The following is a 24,931-nucleotide window of genomic DNA, read 5'->3' as shown; positions in this document are numbered from 1 at the left end:
TAATGCTTGGACGATTCAAATTCCAGTATTCCCAAATCAATTTAGTTTCCCCAAGTCAGTCATCAGATAGTACATTTCTCAGAGCAGACAAAAACAGGACATAGCAGGCCCTTTTTTTCATCTCAGAGATCACAAACCATTAATTAGCTACTGTCACATTCCCCAATCGTAACTGCTAACAATTGATACTTTCCCCCATCTGTCCCCATCACAGAAGCTGGGTGAACTCATGAACCACCGGCAGAGCTCAGGTGCTATACAGGAGGAGATGAAGATGATGAACTTTGTTCCACCAAATTCTTCCTTTGCCATCTGTTAGAAGTGATAATACCCCTCCACCCTAATGGCACCTCTGTACCATTAGCAGGTTATAAAGCAAGGCCTCTGTCCTTTCTGTTCTAAAATAGAGCCCTTCATCATCACCTGAACCACAGCACACACAATACTTTTTATTACTCCCCGTTTCCAGGGCTGGATGATATTTCTCCCAAAAACAATAAGGTCATATGTTTGTTTGAATCCTGGCCGCATGTGCGGAAAAGTGGAAGTCATACAACCTTGTATCCATGTTGAATGCTCAGAACGTTGGCGTTTACTTACAAATCCCAGCAGCATGATTCATAAAACTGTTGGGATAAAAGCAGCGAGGACGTGTTCTCCATTACTGACTACAAAGTTCTCCCTCTCTGCTGTAATACAGCACGGACAGAAGGCTAACTGCTTTGACCTGAAGTGTAAGAGCTGGCTTTTAAAAAGGGTCGAGAGCCAGTCTCGCTGTCCATCTGATTTTACCCTGTTGCGAGGAGACTGCAATCCAGGTGATGCATCAGCCAATGGCAGGAAGCCAGACCCACACACGTACGCATCAAGGTTGGTGTGGCTGATGGATGGAAGTGCAGCACCAGCACTTGCCAAGCTGTTCACATAGGCCATAAATTACATGTTTACTGCCGGCTGTGGCTCAACTGCACTCGCCAACATTTCTTCTGATGTCAGCAGCACATTATCATATCTAATCAGCCCCCAGCAACCCCTGTTAAATGGGTGGGAGATTGAAGTGGCCATCGTTTCATCTCTGTAAACATGATTTACATCACAAACATGAAAACCATGATATTTATAGAGCCATTTATGGAGTTGAGTTCAAACTCTGAAAGCTTCTGTTGTTTGTTTTTGATAGCATTTTATTTAATGTAATCCTTTTACGAAGACATACGTGTTCTGCAACCCTTTGTCAGAAGTTATATGGCAGCAAATGTAACTCCTGTTAAAGCATTTACAGTAGAAGATAAGTTCATCACATGGAGGGCATGCACAGTGGAAGTGCATGATGTTGACTGAAGCTTTTAACAAATATGGTGAACAACCAGGAATATTTACAGTTGTGACCATCTTTGAAGACGAGATAAAATTTTCTTCCATACAAATGCAGCGCGCACTCACACACACACAGAAATACACACACGCACGCACACACACGGAGAGAAACCCCAAACACTGAGTTACACTGTATTGCAGGTTGTGTCATGAAAATCACTTACAGTTAAAAATACAAAAACCAATATATTTTTTTTTCCCCCCATTGATGATTATGCAGTAAATTTTTGGGGAAATCACAGGGAAATAAAACTGGCCATGTAATCCTCAGCAATTTTAAGATATTCTCATGTAACGACAGCCCCTACTGACTATATTAAAAATGGATCAAATGAAGGAATCCTTGTACAAAAGAAAATAAATCAATTATGGTAATAAAAATAAAGAGTATGGTGTAAATATATATTCATATTTATAATTTTCTAACTGTATTTACAAGAAAAGAGTGAATGATGCAGTGACCCACGATGCCTTATGTCCCTCTGTAGTGTTTACTCTGGATTTGGTATGAAAAGCAGAACGCTGCCCTTCACTACTGGTGAAATGAGCTTGGAGGGTAAAAACAACAACAACAAAAAGAGAGGAAAAAAAAAAAACAAAAAAAAAACCCAGACATATTCACAGTCAGTCCTTTCCATTCTTCTGACCCGTGTAAAGCCCAAAGTGAAGAGAAGATTGTGAGTCTGCTCTTTTTTTTTCTGACACTGTGACAAACTGCCACTCCTGTTAATACGAAGTGCCCCAAAAACATCGTCACCACCAAGAACCGGGAAAACTGCTGCACTCTTCAGTCCATGTGATCCAACGTGTTCTACAAGGTGTCTCCAAGCTCCTTTCTCGCCGAGCACCAGTGTTTTTTTAGCTTCATCTCTGGGAATATGAGGAAGAGTCCAACCCCATGAGGCAGGGAGCAGAGGAAATGTCAATGTTTGTGTGAATAGAGATGAGGTATCAGCGTTTCTTAATGGCTGCCCCGTTGGAGTGGGGAGGGAACTTTGGCAGGCAGGGCTCCTCGGCTCCAGCATCGTGGGAGAAGACGGAGTCCTCACCAGAGGAACAGGTGGAGCTGCGGGTGTCAGGATAGCTGGGGGAATATTGGTCCAGAGGCACTGACAGCTCCAGATACTCCTGTAGGCACAAAAATAGCTATTTTTTTACTTCTAAAATAGCTATCTCTGCTACATTTATGAATGGATGAGCGGAGAACTGACCTGGTTGGATGTCATGGCCAAACAACGATCTAGATCCTCTACCAGCTGTTTGAATGTGGGTCTCTGAGAGGGCACAGCATGCCAGCAGTCCCTCATCATCATGTATCTGCAGAGATAAAGAGACCCAGTCAATATACTTTATATACTGCCTGAAACCGCTGAACATTGAAAAACAAAAATTCATAATATAAATAATAAAGTTCTATCCAGCTGCATCTGGAAGAAGACCAAATAAACAAAGGTGAACCATATGTTCCACTAGTAGCTTACTCAACCTTGAAATAGCTAAATTTATTGGTTATCACAGACAGTGGTAGGGTTCATCATTATGTTGCTAAGCACCTGGAATTTCATCCTGTCCGATAAACAAGGATGAGGATAAAGTAAATATTAATGCCAACTGTTTGGGACAGAGCAGTGACTGAGCTTTGCTTCCATTTAAAGAACTCGCTCATAGACTGTTACTCTCTTTTACAGCTTTTTTAAAAGTGAATTTGACAAACTGAACTGCTTTCATGACTTTCTTCCCACTCAAACTGAACGACAGTTTAGAGAATAATTGTCTCCACTTGTTTTAGTACACGTCGACCCAGAAAACTTTTTCAAAGTAGTAAAATTTTGGTTGTGTCATCTCCAATAAGTTTTACTCTATAACAAACTGTGAGACAAGAGACATTAACAACTCAAACAGTAGCAGAAAGGCAGCATGTCGTCCTTACAGTTCATGTGTGCATGTTGAGGGCTTGTCCATACGGTGGCCTTCCTTCAGCAGCTTGAATAGCTCTTCCACTGGGACACCAGGATAGGGAGAGCCTCCCAGGGTGAAGATCTCCCAGAGCAGCACCCCAAATGACCAGCTGCAGGCACAAACAGATAGGAGGGCCTCAGTTTTCTGCCTGGCATAATGTTATCCTCACATACCATCAAGCCTGAGTTGGAGAACTTAACGGCTTGTGATACTCACACATCACTTTGGTGTGTGTATATCCGATCAAACAGAGCCTCGGGAGCCATCCACTTGACTGGTAAACGACCCTGTGGGAATGTTATGCATGTTACAGATATCTGCAGTGCATTTTCCCATGTATGAACAAAACAAAAAAACAAAAAAAAAAAGCGAACTCACATTGGTGGTCTTCTTATAATAATCAATGTGGTGGATATCCCTTGCCAGGCCAAAGTCAGCTATTTTCATCACATTGTCCTCCGTTACCAAAACATTTCGAGCAGCAAGATCTCTGTGGATGCACTGCATGAATAAAGAGCAGATGTTTGTGAACCCAAACCATCTCATGGTTAGATACAAAGCCTGATTTGTCCACAACGAGTCCAAAGCTGCATCTATCTTTCATGGAAAGATGCTTCGCTGGTGGAGGGGTGTTACCTTTTTAGAGGCCAAATACTCCATGCCTCGGGCCACCTGGTAAGCACAGGACACCAAGTCTTTGATGGACATGTTCTCCACTGGAACCTGGTCTGGGTTGTAGCAGTACTCCATGCCTGGGGGGCGCCGAGCTCTCAAGTACTCTCTTAAGTTTCCCTTGGATGCATACTCCACTATCACGTACAGAGGGCCTACAAACAATTAAAAACCATCTTCAAATACCTTTGGGAAATTTTCATAAGCAAGGGTAACAAGATATAAAATGCATAGTCGACTCATTTGGTTATAAGCACGTGTGTAACCTGCACTCATTTTAGTAAGTCAGAACAGATGAAAACACACTTGAGGTGGATTTCAAAGTGACAAAAGTTGGTCAATAAAATGGAGAAAACTTCAGTGGTTTGTGTGCCAGTGTGCAGGCGCCAAAGGGTCATTATAAGTTACTTTTCCCTAAGCTTCTCATCAGGGATGATTGGGGAGAAGTGTCGGCAGCTCTGGTTGCTTCAAACTGTGAGCTCAGAAGCTGGTGTCAGGCTCATTTAGTCACACTGTTCTACACATTTTTCCGAATTAACCCAACATAATTGTCTGGGGGACATAAGTGTGTGTGTGTGTTGTTCTCAGCAGGCCCCAGTTTGTCTGGACCTACCATCCTGTGTACAGGCTCCCAGCAGATTAATGATGTTCTTGTGCTTCCCGATGATCTTCATCATTTCCATCTCTGAAATTAAGTCTGACAGGTCTTTCTCTGTGGCATCAGCTGGAAGGAGACGAAAATAAATTATATTAGGATAATTAGTTGATGTTCTATCAATGCAAAGGCCTAAAAATGCCTTTCAACAATCACCTTGCAAAGCAAATACACAAACACTGCATTCAGGCAGCCATTTGTCTTGGAGAACAATCCCATGGGAAAGGCACTTATAGCACAATGCAATAAATGCTACTTTCCCTACATCCTCACTACTCTGTGCAGTTTAATGAACACTGTTTTATATGGGATGTCAAGGGTTCTCATAAATCTTTACTCTGCGCTCCCATTTACATGGTGGCTGGGATCCAATGGCAGATGTCTGAATATCTTTTCAACACAGTCTTGGTGTAAGATGTTTTCTCATCGATGGAGTTTGGCCTGAAAGACTTTTGCTGAACCTATTACAACACTCTTACACACTTACACACTTTCTCAACTCTCAGTACCCATCAATCCAAACCTATCATATAACCACACGGCTGAGAATTTTTTATGAAAGAACAGCTAACTTACATTTCAACATTTTGACTGCAACCTTGGTCACACGGTTGGGCTTCTCTTTGTCAAGCCCCAGTGCCTCTCCCATCACCACCTGACCAAAGCAGCCTTCACCCAGAGGCTTCCCCAGAACAAGTCTGTGGAGGGGGAAAACATGTGAGACAGTGCAGGTCAACTCCAAATTTGTTATGTGAGTACAAGCAAGTCTGGACTTTCATTTCAGAGTTGATTTAAAATTTAAGTTCAATGCCAGACTCTCTGCTTCTCGATGAGTCATCTTTTGCACAGACTCGGTTGATGTAGTAAAGTGCCCTGAGTTTCAGACCTTGATTAAAGGCACATATTGAGGAGTGAGAGAAACGTTCTTTGAGCAGCTGACTGCTCCTGACAAAATGACAATTTTCTTGCACAAGGTTACTTTTTTATTCTCTAGGCTGTCATTACCCTGTTTAAAAAAAAGGTTTGTTCAGGACGTACCTGCCCCTAGAAAGCTCCCAGCGGGGATCTTGGGGCAGTTCATACTCAGACACCCCTGACAGCATTGGAGATCCACTGGAAGACAGGCGGGACGGTCGAACCAGCATCACTCCTGAGTTGATGGAGGAGCTTGAGTCAACAGACACCTGAAGAAAAGAAGCCTGACATTACTTCCCTCATAATGAATCTCACATCAGTCACAGGAACGGAGACCACCTGAAGATGACTTAACTGAATTCCTGTATAAGACCATGTAAAGCCTTCCCACAGTGAGCAGATGTACTATGGAGTTGCACTTACCTGATGTGCAAGACCTCAAGGGTTTGCAATAAACCTGAAAGCTCTACAACTGAATGCTTTTAGCTTTATGAAAGCATCAACATTAGCTGCTGGGAAGATGCACAGGTGAATCAAATTCATTGTAAAACTTTGAATTCAAAAATCTGGGCCAGTGGCAGAAAGAGGAGAGGAAAAGGTAAATATATTGCAAACCCCCTATCTACTTTCTGTTACCTGTCTGCGCAGGGGGATGCTTTTGGCCAGCTTGTGGACAGCCATTTGACTGTTGAAGTCACTCTTTTTCGAGGAGGCGCGAATCTTCACGATAATCGCGATGGCGATCATGACGGTGATGAAAAAGAAACCCACGCAGTAGATGACCACCTCCAGGTAGGTGTGACTGGCAGGAGGATAGTGCGTGACGGCTAGGTGGAAGGAACGCATGGTGAGAGGGGACAAGGGGAAGGAAGGAGTGGGATCAGCTGTCATGAATGAACCGACTGTACATGCCCAGGCAGACCAGACGTACCCACACCTTCAAGTGCATGGCAACACAAATAAATACAACTGGCCCACGCAAAGTCATACACATGCACACTTGTCATGTCTAAAAACCAGAGCCTTTGACACAGACTAATATGTGATTCAAACTCCCTAGGTGCGGGGTTTCACTCTACATTCTTCATCAGTTTGAAGTGGACACAACTGCTTCAATCAGGGCTAAACTAGAAATGATTGGGACAAACCCAAATAATACAGAGAGATTCTATTTTGTTGACGTAGTTAGAAACAGATAGAGTGTAACAGTGTGCAAAGGGTCAGACTTTTATACAGACATTCAACTCTTCTCATATAATAGTTCAACACTGTAAACCATTTCTACTTAAAATAGTGTACATGCCTACATGTAGGTCTAAAAACAGCATATCACAAAGCATGAGCTAAACACACAATTTTAATTGCTTCATAGGTCAAATTCTTACTCCTTTTGCCATTTAATCTTCAAAGAGTTGTGTGTTGGTGCTGGTAATACAATGGATTGGCTTTTAGAAAAATAGGGTTTTTGAGATAGATAGCAATTTCAGATCTTGTTTTTTTCCTCCCATTCTGTGAAAACACCAACGTTTATTCTTACCAACACTAGAGGTGTAATGGACTCCATAATTTAGTGAAACAGATAGTCAAGGGCATGCCTTAGTTTGGGATGTAGCTTTGTGTACAGTATCTACTTATAATAGATAGCAGTTCTGAATGTTTCTTGTTCATACAGAAATCTACCCACAACCTTAAATGCTTCTGAGGTCAACTGTAACTGTATCTTCGTCTTCTTGGAAAAATGAATGTAAGTTTATGTTGAAAAAAAAAAAAAAAAAAAAAAGCTTTTAAATATAAATAGAATTGTCATTCTTGCCAGGTGCATAGCTAAAGCCCCTTCGAATTGAATAAATATATATGATGGGTGAACCCTTTATTTAGTGTCTACATACTGCATATATGTATTTATGCAACAAAAGAAAAAGAATCAGAAATACTTTATCAATCCTTGGAGGGGAATCCTACTGTTTGGTAGCTTCATTAAGGAGTTAATAGTTAAGGTTTAGCTAATTCTTAATAAGTTGCAAAGACTAATTGGCAGTGGGAAGCAATCATTTCCTGCATCTTTCTATCCTGTATTGTAGATGGATTGACTGCCCACTGCTGTAGTTTCTCTGATGCACTACCATGATATGAAGTGGATGATCTGAGTATTTTAAGATGGTTTCTGCCTTCCTCTGTGTGTACTGCTCCACCACAGCACCCAGTGAGTCTTACTCATCAGTGGGTGTTAATACAGCTGAGTAATTGTGACTGCACCTTTTCTTTTTCAGAACTCAAGTTCAATGTTTGTATTTATGTTTTATATTTAAAGTTGAATGAAACTCAGTCATTCTCCAAAGAGAAAAAGTATTACCCCTTTTGTCTAATGTTAAATGGGATACTATCAAACATAACTCCTTTGATTTGGACATAATATATGTTACTGCATCCCAAACCAGGGGTCCCGTACTACCTTGGGCGTTCCATTACACCCAAAACCAACACCAGCTACACAAGTGAGCTGCACTTGTGTGAAGAGGCTGACTGACAAGCAGCATGATAATTGGACAAATGCCTATTCCAACCCTCTGGAATGAGGCACATCCCAACAGCAAGCCAATTATCAAAGCCAGCCGCTGTGCTCACAGCAGGAAATGACATCAGGAATACATGTCATTTGTAGCACTTGTCAATGAAAATCAGCTTTACACCAAATCAAATGCAAACACCAATTTAAGAGCAGAATGGTTAAGAACTCAGAATGAAATTTGATCAGATCTGCTAAACAACCCCTTCTGTAAATGTGATGGTCCACCCATCTATGAGTTTCTGTATATTGATTTCGCTGTCATGGCAAACAGTTAGAGATAGCCTCGGGGTTGTTTGGCATTCTGAGATTTCATTGAAGAAAGAGCAGAGCATGGACCAATCTCATCCATCTAGAGAGTTTAGATGGAGCAGCACCATGCTGAGCACAGGGAGTGGGGGAGGTTTAGTAATTTAAACTTGCCCTGGCTTCCTCACACATTTTCTAAACAGAACTTTAGTCAGAAAAGACCGCATTCTGGAAAATGTGAAGACATACAACCAGGCTGGAGTTGGAAAAGAAAGGAAGGAAATTCAGGAAAGACAGAACTACTGATACCTTCAAAAACGGTCAACCATGCAGAGTGATGAGAGAACCCGATAGAATTGCCCGCCAAGCAGGTATACTTCCCAGCGTCATCAAAAGACACATTTCTCAGTTGAAGAACTTCCATTTCCTTGTCCGTGGTGTTAAGGCCAGCGGTCTAGAAAATAACAAAGGAGGCAGACCCAACAAGAGGCCCAAGAGGGGAAAGGGAACCGTGAGTAAGGGATTCTGATAGAGAAAGGGGATGGAGGAGCATTCTCCTCCTTGATCCAACACCATCTGCCCAAAAGGTACCACAGAGAACCCCTGCAGAGGACTCTGTCAGGAAGAGCCCTCCAGTATCTGTTAGTGGAGGAGCTGGTTAGGTTAGGTTTGTACTGCTGAACCATACACTGGTCCACCCCATCACCACATCAAATACCTCAGTCTCATCTCTACATGCAAGAGATGGGCAACATGGAAAACTCCACAGCAGAACAGGGCACACTCAAACCCACACTCACACCTTTGCCAACTATGTGACAAACAACAGGAGGCCTGTGAAACATAGGTAGGCAGAGGAGGACAGCTGGAAAAAAACAAAGGAAAGAGAGCGCCTGTGAATTGTACACAGAGGACTTTGAAGGGCAAGGGAGCGAGAGTAATGGAAGAAGATGGCAAGGGAGGACCTTATTAGGAGGGTACAGCACAGGCATGGGGCAAGAATGAGAGTGGGTCCAACATAAACCTGAGACTGAACACTTTCAACTGTTCTGCTGGGAATTTTCCATAGCGTCATTTACAGTCAAGAGCACTGATGCAGGAGAGAGGGAGGGAGAGGCGAAGGGAGGGAGGAGAGAAACAGCTGAGGTTGTCTTGGGTTATATGGCACTAGTTTTTCCAGGTGGTCCCAGAAGCGCTTCCACTGTGTCGTCCCTGTGCTGCTGCGTGGTGGTTACCTGTGGGCTCATATCTGGTGACAGTCAGCCAGGCCGACTGATTGGCCTCTCCTATATAATTGGACACTTTACATATATACTCTCCGCTCTCCTCCTCAGTCACATTGTAGAGGGTCAGCACCTGAGCATCCGAGCTATTGACCCCAGAATGCTGGAAATAAAAACAAGTCATGTGCAGCACAGAAAAACAAGCAGCAGTAACAGGCGCTTCAGCTGATTTGAGTCTTTTTTTTTTTTTTTTTTTTTTTTTTAATAATGCCAAAAAATAAATGAAGATGCATATGGTAAACTTTCACAGACATCACTGGGCATGTAAGACAAAAGTGAAAAGTGAAGTGAAAATTATCTTTGCAGTACACCAAAAACAAAAAAGAAAAGAAAAGAAATCTAATAATTGCAGCAAGAAACAGGATTGGTCAGTGTGTTCCTACCTTTAGGACACGGACAAACGGTAAACCATCAGGACCAACACCGCTCCCATTGACCTCAATATGCTTTAGCCACTGGATGTGAGGCTGGGGGTCGCTGAACACCTTACACTCAAACTCCACATCGCTGCCCACTGCTACGGTGCGATTAGCTGGCAGGCCAGCCTGCAGAATTGGCCTATGGGGAGAGCGCTCTGCAACACGACCAAAAATTTAGGTGAAGGAAGCAACTGCTTAAGAGCAAAGACAAATACATGTGCAATTATTCAAAAGCGCGTACAGCTGATTGATTGTAAAACACATCCACGCACACACACACAAAAAAAAAAAAAAAAAAAAAAAAAAATCAGTCACATCACAGCTAAGTCACTGGAGTCAGCTGGAGCTGAGGGCTAACAAGATCGTCTAGTGTAATTTCATCAATTACAGATTCTTATTCCTCTTTCTGCTTTAAAACAGCCATTTACCCAGTTGTATGCTGCTTGTGTGGAGCTTGCCACAGTAGATGATTGAGCAAGTTGAGTATCTCATCTGGAGCACTTGCCGAGAAATGAAATGTTCCTGCAGCACCATTTTGATGACTGATAACTCTCTATAGTAAAATTATGAGCCAAGGATATGGCTGAGTTTCAACCAAGACATCCTGTGACAAAAACCTCCCCTCTCTGAAGCAATATCGCTGTTCAGACTCTTGACGTCTGAGGTCAAGCAGTGCTCAGGGGATAACAGTGACAGAGGACGTGGGATTTTGATTTATAGGACCAGTGGTTAGATCGTGTCTCAGGGCACCTCTGTAATCGCCTCTGTCCTTAATATGGATCCATTACCAAAGCCACAAATAAACAGGCTTAGTTTTTCAAATGGATGATAAAAATACCCTGTCGCCATTAATGAAGGTTTCAAGACTGAACTCCTGTGCAATCATTTCCAATTTGTACTGATGTGATACATTTGGCATGAAAAAAAAAAACCCAACAGTGTTTAAACCATAAACAGTTTGAGTTTGCAAGTTATGAACCAATAACATTAATTCAGTCAATACTCACCAACAACATCTAGCTGGTAGGTGTGATTGATGCTGCCATACTGGTTTTCTACCACACAGGTATAGTTTCCCTTGTCAGAAGGGACTACAGACTCCATGATGATGGTCCACACATGGTCACGGACCTGAAAGTTAAAGAAAAAACCCGCTCAAAAAACAAAGCTACAGTGGCTGGTATAGAGCAGCACCTTAACTCCAAACAAAAATCCTACAGTCTTCTTATAGTGACATTTGTTGATGGCTGGTGAATATGATATAGTTCAGTGTTCAGTTGGTCATTTTACATTGAACAGCTCTTAGGAACTGAACTTTCATTGTTTCAGTCTTAAATTCAAAGTTTACATAAAAGGCTATTTTAACCCTAAACCTTTTGCAAATTGAATTATCATAATTTTGTTGTTAAGTTGTTTTTCACAAAATTACCTCCTCTAAAATTACTCCTAAACAGCATATCTTTAGTTTACCTAACAAAGGACTGCAGGAAAATGGGTACATGTTTTATATACATCTGCCCCTGTCTTATTAGCGCCAACTGATGTCTGGCTCATTTTTTTCCAAGACATGTTATAATTTTTTCTTCCATAAATCTGCCAAGACCGGCAGTGTGTGATTAACCAGAGAACCTCTAAGGCAATGGCAACATCAAACATGCATACACACAGACTGAGCCATACGGTTTCCCTCATTTAGCTAAAAACGTGATGAGGGAGTCCAGCTGCCTGCTGCCAGATGTGTTGTGCTTGGCTTCATATACATGTGGTCCACATTACTCCCTGCCTCACGCACGTCTCCATGCAGACGATATGAACAATAGATGCCTGGCTGTAAAAGTAAGAGTGTGGGAGGGATGACAGACGTCCCCGGCCGCTGATGCAGACCTTTGCACCTTGACTGAAAAAACAGCAGCCAGGTGGTTTAATGCGCTGCATGACTGGGTGGGGGGCTTGGGGAAAGAGGGAAGCAGGCAGCTGAGAGGAAACTCCTAAATGTGCCCCAGCTGGGAAGGGAGATGGGCTGGGAAAATACAAGACAAGGCTGGACTGGCCCAACCTCGATGGGAAGCCCAGATGTGGGGACGCTTATTTCTAGTGTCTGAACATGCACATACATCCCACACCTGTGAGGCAACTGCCACTGAACCAAACTATTCACAGACATGTCAATAAAGCTTCTACAGCCACCTCATACTATATAGCCAAATTGCATGCTGGCTGATAAGGTTGTGGATTAATACAATCACTTCCTTGTGCCCAGAAGGAAATTATCTTAAAACAGGTGAATTATGTTGATCTGTCAGGTTTCCATGAGACCATTTACAGTAAATGATGGGTGATATAAATACATCCTGTCCACACACACCTCATTTGCCACACCTCTGAGTAAATTTCAAGACTGCTGCAAACAATCTTATCAGCTATTGTAGCGTCACAGTTTATCTGCGGTCCAGGTCACATTTGAATACAACTTGCCTGAAAATCGGAAGATGCTGACAAAGACAGTAATCCCCCCCGATGTGCCATATATCACAGACACAGCTGTTATTATAGTAAATTAACTGCATGGATGTAATTACAGAAAAGACGATGCACTGATACCCAGAATGAGGACAGCCAGTGTTGTCCTTCATCCAAACGGACGTCTAGGATTGTCCACCTGGAGGTGTTATTCCTCTTGGTGTTATAGGGTTTCATCTTGCATTGTTTCTCAGGTCAAATATGAAACTTGCCTATTACTCACTTGCAGACAGCATTTCTTACTCGGGGGGAGTGGGTGGTGATCTACTGTAGAGATGAGATCACTGACACATCTCCTCTTATAGTGAAGGTGTTTGGATTGATGCAATAAGAAATGTTAGGGAGGTTGAAATGCCACTTAAAAGAAGCTAAGTGGAACAGCCTCCCCTGCCACAAAAAAAGATTTTTAACCTTAAAGCCTCCAATGCGATGGTCTCTCTTGAACTCTTTGCCATTCTTGAACCACTTCAGAGTAGGAGGCGGATTGCCACTGGCCTGGCATCGAAACTTCACAGTTTTACTGGCTGGGACAGCATGAAGCTTTTTCTCCATCTTTTCTGGATGAGCCCATTGTGGGGCCATTGCTAAAAGGAAAAGACAGCACATGAGTAACAAATACAATAATGCCTTTGATGCGTTTATGAAAAAAAAAACCAAAAAAAAAAAAAACGGAGAACTCAAAATAACTTTTGAATATCCTAATCCTCTAGCTCCTTAAATAAATCATGTTCACCCAAAAATGATTTCTCAATCACAGTCATGTGGATTGGCAGTACTGGATAACTAGGAACTTTTAGTCTCTTCAATTAAAAATAAGAAAGAAAAAAAAAAAAAGGACCTTCTCTATATGCCATGGCTACAAAAAGTTTTCTTGTGTAAATTTCAAGGTTCAAAGTTCTGGGAGTCAGAGCATAAACTCGCCCCGCTTGGTGGCCACTGGATTCTTTGTGGCCAGAGCGAGCAGCAGCAGCCAGATGATGAGGTCTGAATGTTCTAATTGGTCTACTGACAAATTGGAAGACATGCAAGGTTAACCACCATTACTCACCATAGTGACATTCTTCACATGAATGCCATCACCGAGGTAGTGAAAACCCTCTGATTCAGGGTGAAATCATCCACCAAAATGTGACCCACAGGCACACGACAGAGCCATAATTTATCAGGGCTTTCAAACTGCTGACCATTCATGACTGTTACTCACAACCCTTTAACTCTGGGCAAATGAGCAATGACCTTTTTTTTTTTTTTTTTAACAGTAGCATTAGTAATGTGAAGAGATCAGCTACACTTACGAATAAGTTTCTGAATTCCCAATAGTTTGGATTCCTCTGATGACGATTCTTCATCTTCATCATCATCCTCGGATGAAGCCAAGGCTTCAACTAATGAAGCAAAAAGTACAGTATGTTCAATTGTTATGCACAATTCTACGGTAAGTAAAAGTGCTAATTGAGATACACTCTGTGCCTATTACAAACCAAGTCTAACAGGACTTTTTTATGGTTAGACCTCAATATGAAAATTTGAATAGGCTAATAAAGGTGATGCTGACCCAAAAAGGAGTCAAATGTTAATTTCCTTTAATGTGATAACATGATGACAAGAAAAAGGAAGAAAATTATCAATCATAACATAAGACTGAACAGGAAAAACTACAGTGGCTTATTTATCATCATCACCATTAATTTACCTGTTACATTGAAGAAGATGCTGTGGTTGCCAAATGTGGTGCATGCATACAGCCCAGAGTCTGTCATCTCCAAAGTCTCAATCTCCAGCTGGCCATTGCGGATGCGTGTGTGTTCACCATCCACCACAGTCACATGGTCTTTGGTCCAGTTCACCACATGAAGGGAGTCCTTGGCAGGGCAAGACAGATCTAGACGTTCTCCAAGATAGTGCATGACCAGCTCCGCTTGTGTTTCCACAGAGACTGAAACGGAAAGCAACAATGTTCGTGATTCTACTTCATCAGCTCAGCAGACTTTTTCATGAAATTATAGACACAAAATGCAAGAGTTTAAATCTTTGGAACAAATTATGACACACACTGTAAGTATTTTGAAACAGGATAACTACAAGGATTTTTCCTACTGACATAAACTGCATTGGATCTCAGACTGTATAAAAAGATGTGTGTTTACAATGTTCAGAGTGCTCATACACAAAACAGGAGAGTATCTGTAACGTAAACACACCCAAAACAGCTTCAAGCATAAAATAGTATCCAAAAGCAAGGAAGGAGCTTCTCTGATTTCTTTCTTGCACATCACCTGCCCAACCTCTTACAAAAATTAAATTGTATCCCAAATTAGTCGAGGCCCTATCATCAGGCAGGCAAGGAGCTAGTTGGGGAAGGAAGGTGAAATTCAATTAGAAGAATGAAGAGAGGGGAGGCGTCCTGGAGAAAGACACCTGAGCCCCCATGTTCTAAATGTCTACATAGTCTGCAATGGGGAGGAGGTAACCAAATTATGCTGACACATTGTACATCACAATGGTGTTGTTTGTCTAGTTACAAAAGGCAAAGATCGTCACTGGCCAAACTGCTCGGCATTCTTGCTCTAGGATCAGACTCCCATGCCAAAAAAAGCACACATGGTGTCCACCTTTGCTTAAGTGAACTTGCATCCTAAAGACACATTAGATGGTGTTAAAGATTGTTTTTCGCCATAAATTAATATTTATAACCAACAAATCTCCCATATGGAACAGAATGTGCGGAGTCTTGTTTGAAGACTTTGTCAAATTGTTGATCAATTTTCAAAATATATGTTGATTAATGTATATGGACTTACTGATCATTTCTACACAGTTGGGTTGTAGCAAAGTGCCATCTCCAAAATAACTTGCTGTTACAGCACTAGAATATGAAATCTGCCATTTCACTCATTCGCCTTTCCCCATTTCCTGCATGGTCTCTGCAGCATTGTAACAAGAAAAACTGAACTAGATTATCAAATGCCATAGCGGTGAGCAACCCCTCAGACCTAGATTAATCTGAACTGTTCTCAAAGCACACAGTGTGTTTGTAAATGCACATCCTCACAACAGGAAGCACATCTATGAAGGCAAAACTCAGGACAACACCAGTAGACTTGACTAATCCCTCCCACCATCACAACAAAGGCCACCAAACAATAAAGGGGAAGAGGGAGCGGGGAGAACGAGCCAGTGAGCATGTGCACAGGAGCAAGCAAGAGAGGGCCTGCAGCGGCAGGTTCTCGTGCCAGTTGCTATGGTGACCCCACTTGGGCCTAGTAAAGGTATTTCCTGGATCACATATGTTTGACAGGCCCTTAATCCCAGAAGGAAAAGGGGGCCAGGGGGTAGGATCAACTTTCTCCTCAAAAACAAAACCAAAGGGGGGAAAGCAGAAGAGGCAGTTAGCGATGGTCTATCCAACCTGGACACGGCTATAAACACAAGGCCTGCGCTGTGTGCGGGAGCTGCATGTTTCTGTCCCTGCCCTCTAAAAGGAGATGCCACTGATAAGGCTGTGTCAACATCCCAGCTGTTAATCCGGCTGCAGACATCATAAAACAACCATAAAAGCTGTAAAATTTGCTTGTTGTTTTATTGTGGGCCAGTCAGGACCATTTGTGCTTCTGTGACAACCTACTTAAAGCTGGTGTAAGATATAATAGCGTGGTCAAACGAATCCAACAGACAGAGATAACATTTCCCAGACCACATCAATGCAGAAAACAAGTAGGAACGCACTCGCAGTTAATACATTTTCAACTCTTCACATGAAGCCAGGAGCCAAGTTCGCAGGATTTCCTTTGAATTTGAGGATGTTTCATCTCAGTTAATCCTCCCTGCTGCCATGATTGGATTAAAATGGATTAACGACCATATTTTCAGAGGGCAACCCATCTGGAATGCTCTCCCATGTGTTCTTCTGAGCATTTGAACAAATTGATTGTCATGATGTAAAATCATCCTAATTACATGAATCATGAAAGGAATTTTGTTGAAGACCAAAGCATGGAGAGGTTTTAAACTAGAGGGGGGGGCTCACTGATCTGTAAATGCAAGAACAGCTAAAAAGGAAGAGTTGGCGCCAGTCTATGGAACCTTCTCTGGCTACAAGATAGGAAGCAATATGCTGCGTGAATGACTTCTGGGATTTCCTGCTCTCACTGGAGTGATGGTTGAATGCAGTAAAAATCAGGCTGGTTGAGGGTCTTCTGTGGTGCACAGAGAAAAAGGCTGTGGCAACTTTCCTCTGCTGATTCACCTAAAATCAGTGAAAGGGTGGCTGACGTGTAGAGGGGATTGATAAAAGACAAAAGGCAGGACTGGCAGGAAGCGAACGAATAGGACAATGCCTATTAGAAAGGTCCCCCCCCCAAAAAAAAAAAAAAAAATCCACCAAGCAAGTGTCCCTCCTGAAAGCACTCTAGTGAAGGACCTTTTCATTCCTAAATGAGCTACTGGCAATCAGCAGGGATTAACACTTGGGAGCTACAAGGATTACAACGAGCAAAAACTTGTTACACTGTCATTCAAATGAGTTTAGCTACATTTAGACTTACATTATGTCTTTAATGGACAAACATACTAAAACCAGGACCTCTCAGATGAATAAAAGTATGCTAATCTAGTTTTATCAATGACAGGGTCACACTGTTCCAAAAAAAATCCAATAAAAAAGTCAAATGTGAATATTTACTAAATTATTTCCCATAGCCAAAAATCACAATCAACCGAGTCACACTCAGTACACAATGTCAAGAGTTTAGACTGCATGAAGTTGCATCAGAGTGCTTGGCTTTTTCACCGTGACAATAATTTGTATCTTGGCTTCAATATGTACAACACAGATGCAGCCCTTGTGTGAGAAAATTCTCAAATTATATAACAATTTTGTCGTCTTCCCTGAAGTCTGTGGAAGACCTGCTGTTTATCCCAGTATTGCTGCTTTATCTTCAGGTGGAAAAAATCTGTGTGGCTATTGCTATGTTCTGTTTTTATCTTGAAAAATTGCAGCTACTGCAGCTACCCAGGGTTCATACTGAATAAATTTCTACTAATTAAAAACAGAAGTGAATCAACATCACAGTAAAACTGTATTATTATACTATGATGTCACTGATGGATCAATTGAGAATGACTGCAGAGAGGAAAATCTTAATTAATGTGGTGTTAGCAACTAAATGAATTTTTTTTATCTGATCTCAGCCAAGCCGTGCTCTACTTGCTAACATTTCTCTCTGAAAAGAGTCTCTTGTGATTTTGGCAGCCACAGATCTGGGGAGTGCGCTCTTAAAGGGTCACTGGCTCTTTTACCAAGTGAAAGCAGAGGATTAAATCAAAGAAATCCACTGGGAGAGACATATAAATCACTTCTTGATATTTTCAGTTGCAACAAAAAAAAAAAATATATATATATATACAATGATTGCCAAGTTTGCCAAAACAATGCCAAAGTTTCTCTGAATGATCACAGTGAGAAAAAGTAAGGTGCTGTTACCATTTGAAAGGCTGTCGGTGTGGCCACAGCGTAAATCAATGAACTGAATTTGTTCAGAGAATATTCTTTTCTTATGTGAACAACACAGAACAAAAAAAACCCCAAGACAACCAATGAAACACGCATAAAACATGGCCATTTCCATATAACTATTTTGTTTCCTCACCCAAGACAAAAAGGAATGTAACCAAATGCTTCCACTGTGATTGTTTGTCGACAGCTGAAGCCATCCGTCACCCAGCAGGGAAGCGGGGGGAAAGTGAAGCATTCCCAAGCTAAAGTCAGTGGGGGAGCAGGAGGACAAGCAGAGTGGCGCATAGATAGTACCTGGCCATTTGGTGATTAAGAACTGGGTGGAGTGTAAATGCATCAGACTTCCCCCACCCTGGTGGAAATTTATGGTTCACCTTAGAAGACAAACATTCTCCTCAGAAACCCAATCCTTGAGGATAAGGGAGGGCTCGGAGTAGCATCTTCTTTCCTTTTTTTTTTTTTTTTTTTTTGAATCTGGCTAATTTATAGTTTCCCTGGCAGTTAACTCCTCTCTCAGTGACAACAAATACCTTTTCATTACAAAAGGAGGAGAGGAGCAGAGACTTCTAGGTAGTGGGGTTGCCCTTGGGCTACAGATGGGAGTCATTTTCTCCTCCTTGTTGCCCTGTTGGCTTAAACACAGCCACACCAAGTTTATTTTAGGGCTTACAGCCCAAGAGAGACCCTCTTGCTTAATTGCTCAAATTATAATGCTGAGCTTTATCATATTCTTTTGCTGCTCTCCACTTCCGACTGCAGGGTGTAAACATCCAAACCCATCTACCCACAAGTTCAGGCAGCTATTACACCGCTGGACTGGATCCAAGAGACACATTTTTAAGGATTCAATTTCAGTGCCTCTTTCCCCTTTTCAGAACTGAACTTGTTTCGTGGCCAGACCAGACTAAATTCTTTACAGCTTCCAGAACTGTTCAGTTTAAGAACAATATAAAATTATTGGACCAAATCTGTCCACAAGATTTCTGAAGGATAGATTTCTAATAACCTCAGGGGTATGAAATAGTTCTTTAGGCAGAAAAAGGTTATATTTGTAGTCAGAAACGGCCAGAGTTTAGATGTCCAGTCTCCTAAAGCAACAACAGACTCAGGCAAATGGGGGTGGTTCGGGAACAGCGACGCTACAAAGGACAGACTTCACCAAAGCCTGGAGTGTGTTAGGATTACATTCCTGCACCAAGAACAAAGCTTTCATTATCAATGTACTGTTTTTCAAGTAAAGAGTCAAGATAAGTCAGCCTTAATAAGTTCCCTAACTCAACCAGATCTAGGGGGAAAAGCAGTGAGTAGCTTCAAGTTATCAAGCCATCTTACCTTCATCAGCGTTGACTGGCCGACACTGGGTCCTTAAAACTTGGGCAAATAAAGCCAGAAATAGAAGTCCACTTTGCCTCATCAGCATCCTGCTGAGGGAGCTACAACTGCTGGCTTTTCTGCGACTGGAACTCCATTCAGTCCTTTGGGGCATCAGCAGTGGGCAATTCACAGCACTCAACTAAAAAAATAAGCAAGAAGTAATGAAAACAAATTAATTCATGACCACATATCTTCAAAAGTCTGTTTTCAGTAAGACGGATAATATGTCAGACCCTATTAAAGAACCAACAGGAATAAGAAAAAGAAACTTTTTCACTACCTCAAGGAAAATAAATTTTGAGATGCAAGATAGAAACCAGACCATTAAAAAAATAAACATAAACAAACAAAATCAATATTTTGGCATAAAAAAAAAAGTTAGCTCACAATCACTATTTTAAGTGACAAGCAAATTCTTTGCCGGTCCAAAAAAAAAAAAAAAAAAAAAATAGAGAATATTCCGTATGTCTTCAAGGTGCTTCACTATTTAGGGATGCTTGTACAATAACACTGCAGTGCACAAGGCTTACTCTGATAGCTCAAGCAAAGAAAACGTGGATACGTCTTGCTCAGCTCTTTGGAATGAAATGTTCTGTTTTCAAAACATCATTGAAATTCTTGAAGTTTGAACTCAAAGTCTATCATCACTCTCACATGACGCCATATCGAGTTTCTGGTGAGACTGTATGGTACCCTCCAAAACGGGTCACGGTGCAGTGGGTGACCCTCATGCGCACATCTGCTTGCATCATCACCTCTGTAGCATCTGGCCACACAGATTAACACTTGCCCCTAACCCCATAACCCCCCTTAAGGAATTTGTTTAAGGCCGAAAAAACTACAGCCTGTTTACGTGACACCCTTGTAGAGAGAGACCGCCAGGCCATCATTTCCACGCTGAGAGATCTATCACCTAACAGTTGGTTTTGGTGCCCAAGCCTAAAATGACCCCCCTGCAACCATTTGCTCCCACGAGTTGTCAAACAAATGCTGTTTTGGGGCATTTCTTTAGTCTCCTTATGTCAGGCTTGAGAACTCAACAACAAAACTCAACAGTGAATAAACCAAAATATCCACTCCACACAAGCGTCACATCTGGGTAAAAGAAACCCCAACTTAGTTTACATTTTCACACAAAGTCATGTTCGGATGCAGCTGTGGTTTCCTTTAAGAGGTAATCGCTTGTGTGAGCGTTCATCACTGAAACAGTCATTGTGTTCTCCTCAAACCAATTCAATTTCACTTTCCAAGAATGGTCTAGTGTTCCAGCAGCTGAGCTGGGTCAGGGGGGCCGGGGGGGATAAAGAAGCTTGGTCATCGCAGCTTTGTATGCAGTGAGTCAGTGCTTGGGACGGCTCCAAGAAATTGCTTCTGCAGCCAGACAGAAGGAATCACAAAGAGCAGCCGACCACGTTCCCCAAGACCATGTCATTTCGACAAGCGTCAATAATTGAAAGAGGAGGAAGTAGCTTCTTCAAAGTATGACACAACGTTTGTCATACTCCACTCCCATGGGAGCATGGGTTAAACATAGAGTATGTCTTACTATCCAAACACACAGCACACTCATCTCAAGCCTGTGAGCCAATCTGAACAGGTCCAAGCAGAAAGTGACTCATTAGCAGGCTACAATTATTGGTTGATTTCATTTAATTATAGATACCAGTTAAGCGCAATGACACCGCATTAAAAAATCTACAGTTTTGTGCATACTTGACCGCGTTTTGTCTGTTTAATACTTTTTTTTCTGTAGTTTTTATTATTATTAGTAAGGCTGAACTGAAAAATCCTGCAGTCAAAAATATCCCTCCTACTGCAAATGGATTAAAATTACCAGAAACTGTAGCATTTTGAGACAGTGTAGCCCTCAAGACATGGATATATTTTGGTCTCAATTGTGAGATTTATTTTTAATGAAACAGTGCTGACCTCAGTTGAGCTATCGTTACTTGGTGTAACATTTACCAGTCAAAATGTACCATTAATTGATTTACATACTGCCATTTGATATCTTATTTAGCGGTAAGTTATAACATACTTACCTATAATTTTTGTAGAAATAAACATAAAATTTGAATCATTCTAAGCAGATAATCTTAGTTTTTTTTTTTATCATTTAAGGTTTTGTTTTTTTTTATATATATACGCAATAAGTGTGGGCACTTTCGCATGGGAAAGTGTTTCTACTGATCTCGCTAGCAGACAAGACATTGTTTGGACAGAACACGATGAAACCTATTTGTCTTGTCTTTTTTAAAGCCACCTGAGAGGACATATTGTGATTTACACTTAAGACACAAGACTAAATAAAGAAAAAAAATAAAATAAATAAACACTTCTTAATCCCGTGAGATCGCCTGTATTATAGTCTTCTGCTGTCACCATTGTGCAATTACATCTACTGCTCAGGTGGGTAAATGTCTTTAAAATTTGAATTAGACTTGTGGGGACAAACAAGTCTAAATCCTGAAACGATGGTCAGAAATTTAACTGAATATATAAATTTTGTGTTACATTGCCTCTTTTAATAGCCAGCCTTGTTTCAATTTAAAGTGACTTTTCTGGCATTATGAAAGGTTTAATTCTTCTTAACACAAATGCTATTGGAACGTGATTACTGTCATTATTATGATTATTTTTTATTGTTGTTGTTGTTCTGGCAAGGAGGAATTTAGCTATGAACGCATAAAAATCTATTAGATCCAAAAATATCTAAATTAAACAAATAAAGAGATGATCAATAATGTTCCTTGGTTTATAACAGCATCAACCCAGAGGGTAAACATGCTGGGAGTCTGGCATTTTCTGGCTAGAATCTATTTGCATTAGAAAAATCACCCTTTGGTAAAATCCTGTAGAGGTAGAAAGAGGGCATTTCCCCAAGAATCTGGCAAATAAATGGGGTTAAACTAAACAGATTACAATGAGGAATTCACATTTAGCTTCTCTCATTATACAAAGACAAAGGTTACAGGCCTAACCCATAACATGGCCTGCACCATAATTACTGTTCACTGCCGTCCATGCATAAAATTCCTCCCAATTTCTGTAACCCCTGTCCCGATGAAGTCTGCACTCCCTGCCAGCAACAGGCCAGTCTGCACACGGCTGCAGTTCAGCAGACATAAGAGCATCAGAGCATTTCCCTAAGGCTACTGTTTTCACAAAAACAGAAACTTCTGTTTTTTTCCCCTACAGCCTCACAATATGAATTAGTGCCTCGCCACCGGTGTACCATGGGGGGGATATCAGGTGTCAAGAGTTTACACTCAAATGTAAAGACACTTAATGTCAAACCCTCTGACACTATTCCATTTGGTTGACAACTTGAATACAATGAGCTTTTCACTAAATTCAGCTCCACTCAATATTAATGAGTGTGGATGCAAATCTGGTTAAGTAACAAATATACAGAGATTTTTACTACTGCAATGTCAATCTGAGCCACAGGTGACAAGTCAGTTTACTGGCTAAAATATAAATGCACATAAACACATTCTTGAATTTTGTTTTGCTAAAGACAATCATACAGATCAAGCGACAGCAATTCTGTGCCAAGGGAGAAGTCGAGTAAATTAGAGGGCAGAACTATTCCTCACTCCCCATTATATGATTTAGGAGAAAACTTTTTTCCTCTCTGGTGAATTCCCTGCAGACATGCTGTTTCTAAACCATCCATCTCGTCCATCTCCACTGACAGCATAACATTTTCAGCTTTACATAACATCACACTTGCCCTTCCAGACCCAGACTTCAGGACAGATGTAGTGAGGAAGGCCGTCCAGAAAGTGTTATAGAAATTGCTTAACAGTGTTTCTGGAAAAGCAATTGCTCCCATTTTTGTACTTGTGGATATAAACTTTACAGGTTATGTTTAAAAGTTTTTGGGACCTAAGCCAATGACAGAAACGGAGACAGCTAAAAACAAGGATAAGATCTATTTTCAAAGACGCAGAACGAATGATAACATTGGGGCAAACTTGCATCTCAATGTGTTAAAGAAACTTCAGAAAAGCTGATTTTTGGATCCATGAGGCCAAATTCTCTTATGTAAAAAACGCACCATGAGCTTTCTTTCTTTCTTTCTCTTTTAAACGATGCTTTCAAGGTTTCCCATCCATGTTTCTGCTATTTAAAGTGAATAAAAGGCGTCTGCTGTGATTTTAGGTGGAAACCAGAGCAACTTTTAGGAACAACAGGCGACTTGTGCTTTAATGTTGTGCCCTTTCATTTACAAACATGGAGACTGAGCAGTCACTACGTTTGAAACAAGCTGTTGAGAAAACAAAACATACACGTAAACGCACGATTTTGCTGATTAACTAAGCAAGCATACGTATGTGTATACTTATATTTATACATATATGTAAGAAGAAAAAAATAAAACAAAACGGGGATTAAATGAGGGCTGTGAAATACCTGCTGGTCAGGTTGATGGCCATAGCTGGTTGCTTCTTAGGACAGGAGGCTCCACAATAAAATAAACACATTACAATGGAGAAGATCGACACCAGCTAAGAGGCCAAAGCAGAGAGATCAGGAATAGTAAGAGTCCAGCTCACCTCACCGGCGGGGGGCTGTGAAACAGCCAGTGTTGGTCAGATGAAGACTTCTCAGATAAAACTGGACGCAGAAAGTTAAAAAAAAAAAACTTCCAGAAAGCAGAATATCCAAAGTTAACCCGGTGAAGCTCTCTCACTCCCAGCTATCTGCCATTAGCTAACAAGTTTGTGCATATTTCTGCCAAACTTGTTCCCAAGGAGAAGGGAACGTGCCGCGATCCGCAAACCTTTCCCTGATCACCGGAGCGGAAAACACCGAGAGGTGGCTCGGTTTTTTTAAGCTCTAATCGTCGGGGTTCCTTTCAGGATGAGCTTCCTCTATCCCACCGAGCTGACCTAAACGGGTCCGAAGAAAGTCTTCGAGCGCAGCTTCGGCTTCTCCCTTTATCCCGAAGCGATCGCGATGAAACAGCCTGCTCACCTCTGGAAAAAACTGAGTCCTAAAGTTGTTCAACTCGCTCTAACGGGAGCCCCGGCACCGAGTACAGGTGTGCTGGTTTGTTTTAACAAAAACAAAGCTCTGGGCGGAATCCTTGGGAGTATTTAGGCCGTTTCTGACGAAGAAATGCAGTTTAAACAACGAGAGTCCGAGCCGCTCCGAAGCTCCCCCCTTAAATCTGAGCCTGTGCGCATCCTCCGCTCCTCGGTCAGCACACCGAGCTCACACCGACAACATCCGGTCACGGAGCAGCAAATAAAAGCAGACGTGAGCACCGACAGCGGTTAGCTGGATAACTTTACTGGACTGAAGTAAATCGAGTCAGAGTCATGTATCACCCAGCCTCTATGTTTTACCTTCCTCCAAAGGCTTTTTGAACATCAGGCATTAAAAAATACTGCACGGAAAGCATGGGGCCATTCAACC

General features: G+C 41.6%; 1 protein-coding gene across 4 annotated transcripts; it reads right to left on the bottom strand.

The window, feature by feature from the left end:
* Positions 1-1,174: 1,174 nt before the first annotated feature.
* On the bottom strand, positions 1,175-24,682 carry fgfr1a (fibroblast growth factor receptor 1a). Of its 4 annotated transcripts, none has more exons than XM_029511597.1 (18): positions 24,067-24,682; positions 19,463-19,643; positions 14,309-14,551; positions 13,911-14,000; positions 13,027-13,199; positions 11,103-11,226; positions 10,060-10,250; positions 9,629-9,779; positions 6,209-6,405; positions 5,702-5,847; positions 5,240-5,361; positions 4,622-4,732; positions 3,973-4,163; positions 3,715-3,837; positions 3,553-3,623; positions 3,308-3,445; positions 2,589-2,694; positions 1,175-2,505 (listed from the first exon to the last, which is right to left on the bottom strand). In XM_029511597.1, the coding sequence occupies exons 2-18, from the start codon at positions 19,614-19,616 to the stop codon at positions 2,329-2,331; spliced, it is 2,508 nt and encodes an 835-aa protein (XP_029367457.1). In that variant the 5' UTR covers positions 19,617-19,643; positions 24,067-24,682; the 3' UTR covers positions 1,175-2,328. The 4 variants fall into 4 exon arrangements, with proteins under 4 accessions (XP_029367457.1, XP_029367458.1, XP_029367459.1 ...); XM_029511598.1 differs by having other exon boundaries at positions 6,215-6,405; XM_029511599.1 differs by lacking the exon at positions 9,629-9,779 and adding an exon at positions 8,703-8,847.
* Between the last annotated feature and the right edge of the window lie 249 nt (positions 24,683-24,931).

The sequence above is a fragment of the Echeneis naucrates genome, chromosome 9 (genome assembly GCF_900963305.1).
Source record: "Echeneis naucrates chromosome 9, fEcheNa1.1, whole genome shotgun sequence".
Lineage (NCBI taxonomy): Eukaryota > Metazoa > Chordata > Actinopteri > Carangiformes > Echeneidae > Echeneis > Echeneis naucrates.
Note: the sequence above shows the minus strand (reverse complement) of the source record. Positions and strands in the feature narration are given on the sequence as shown.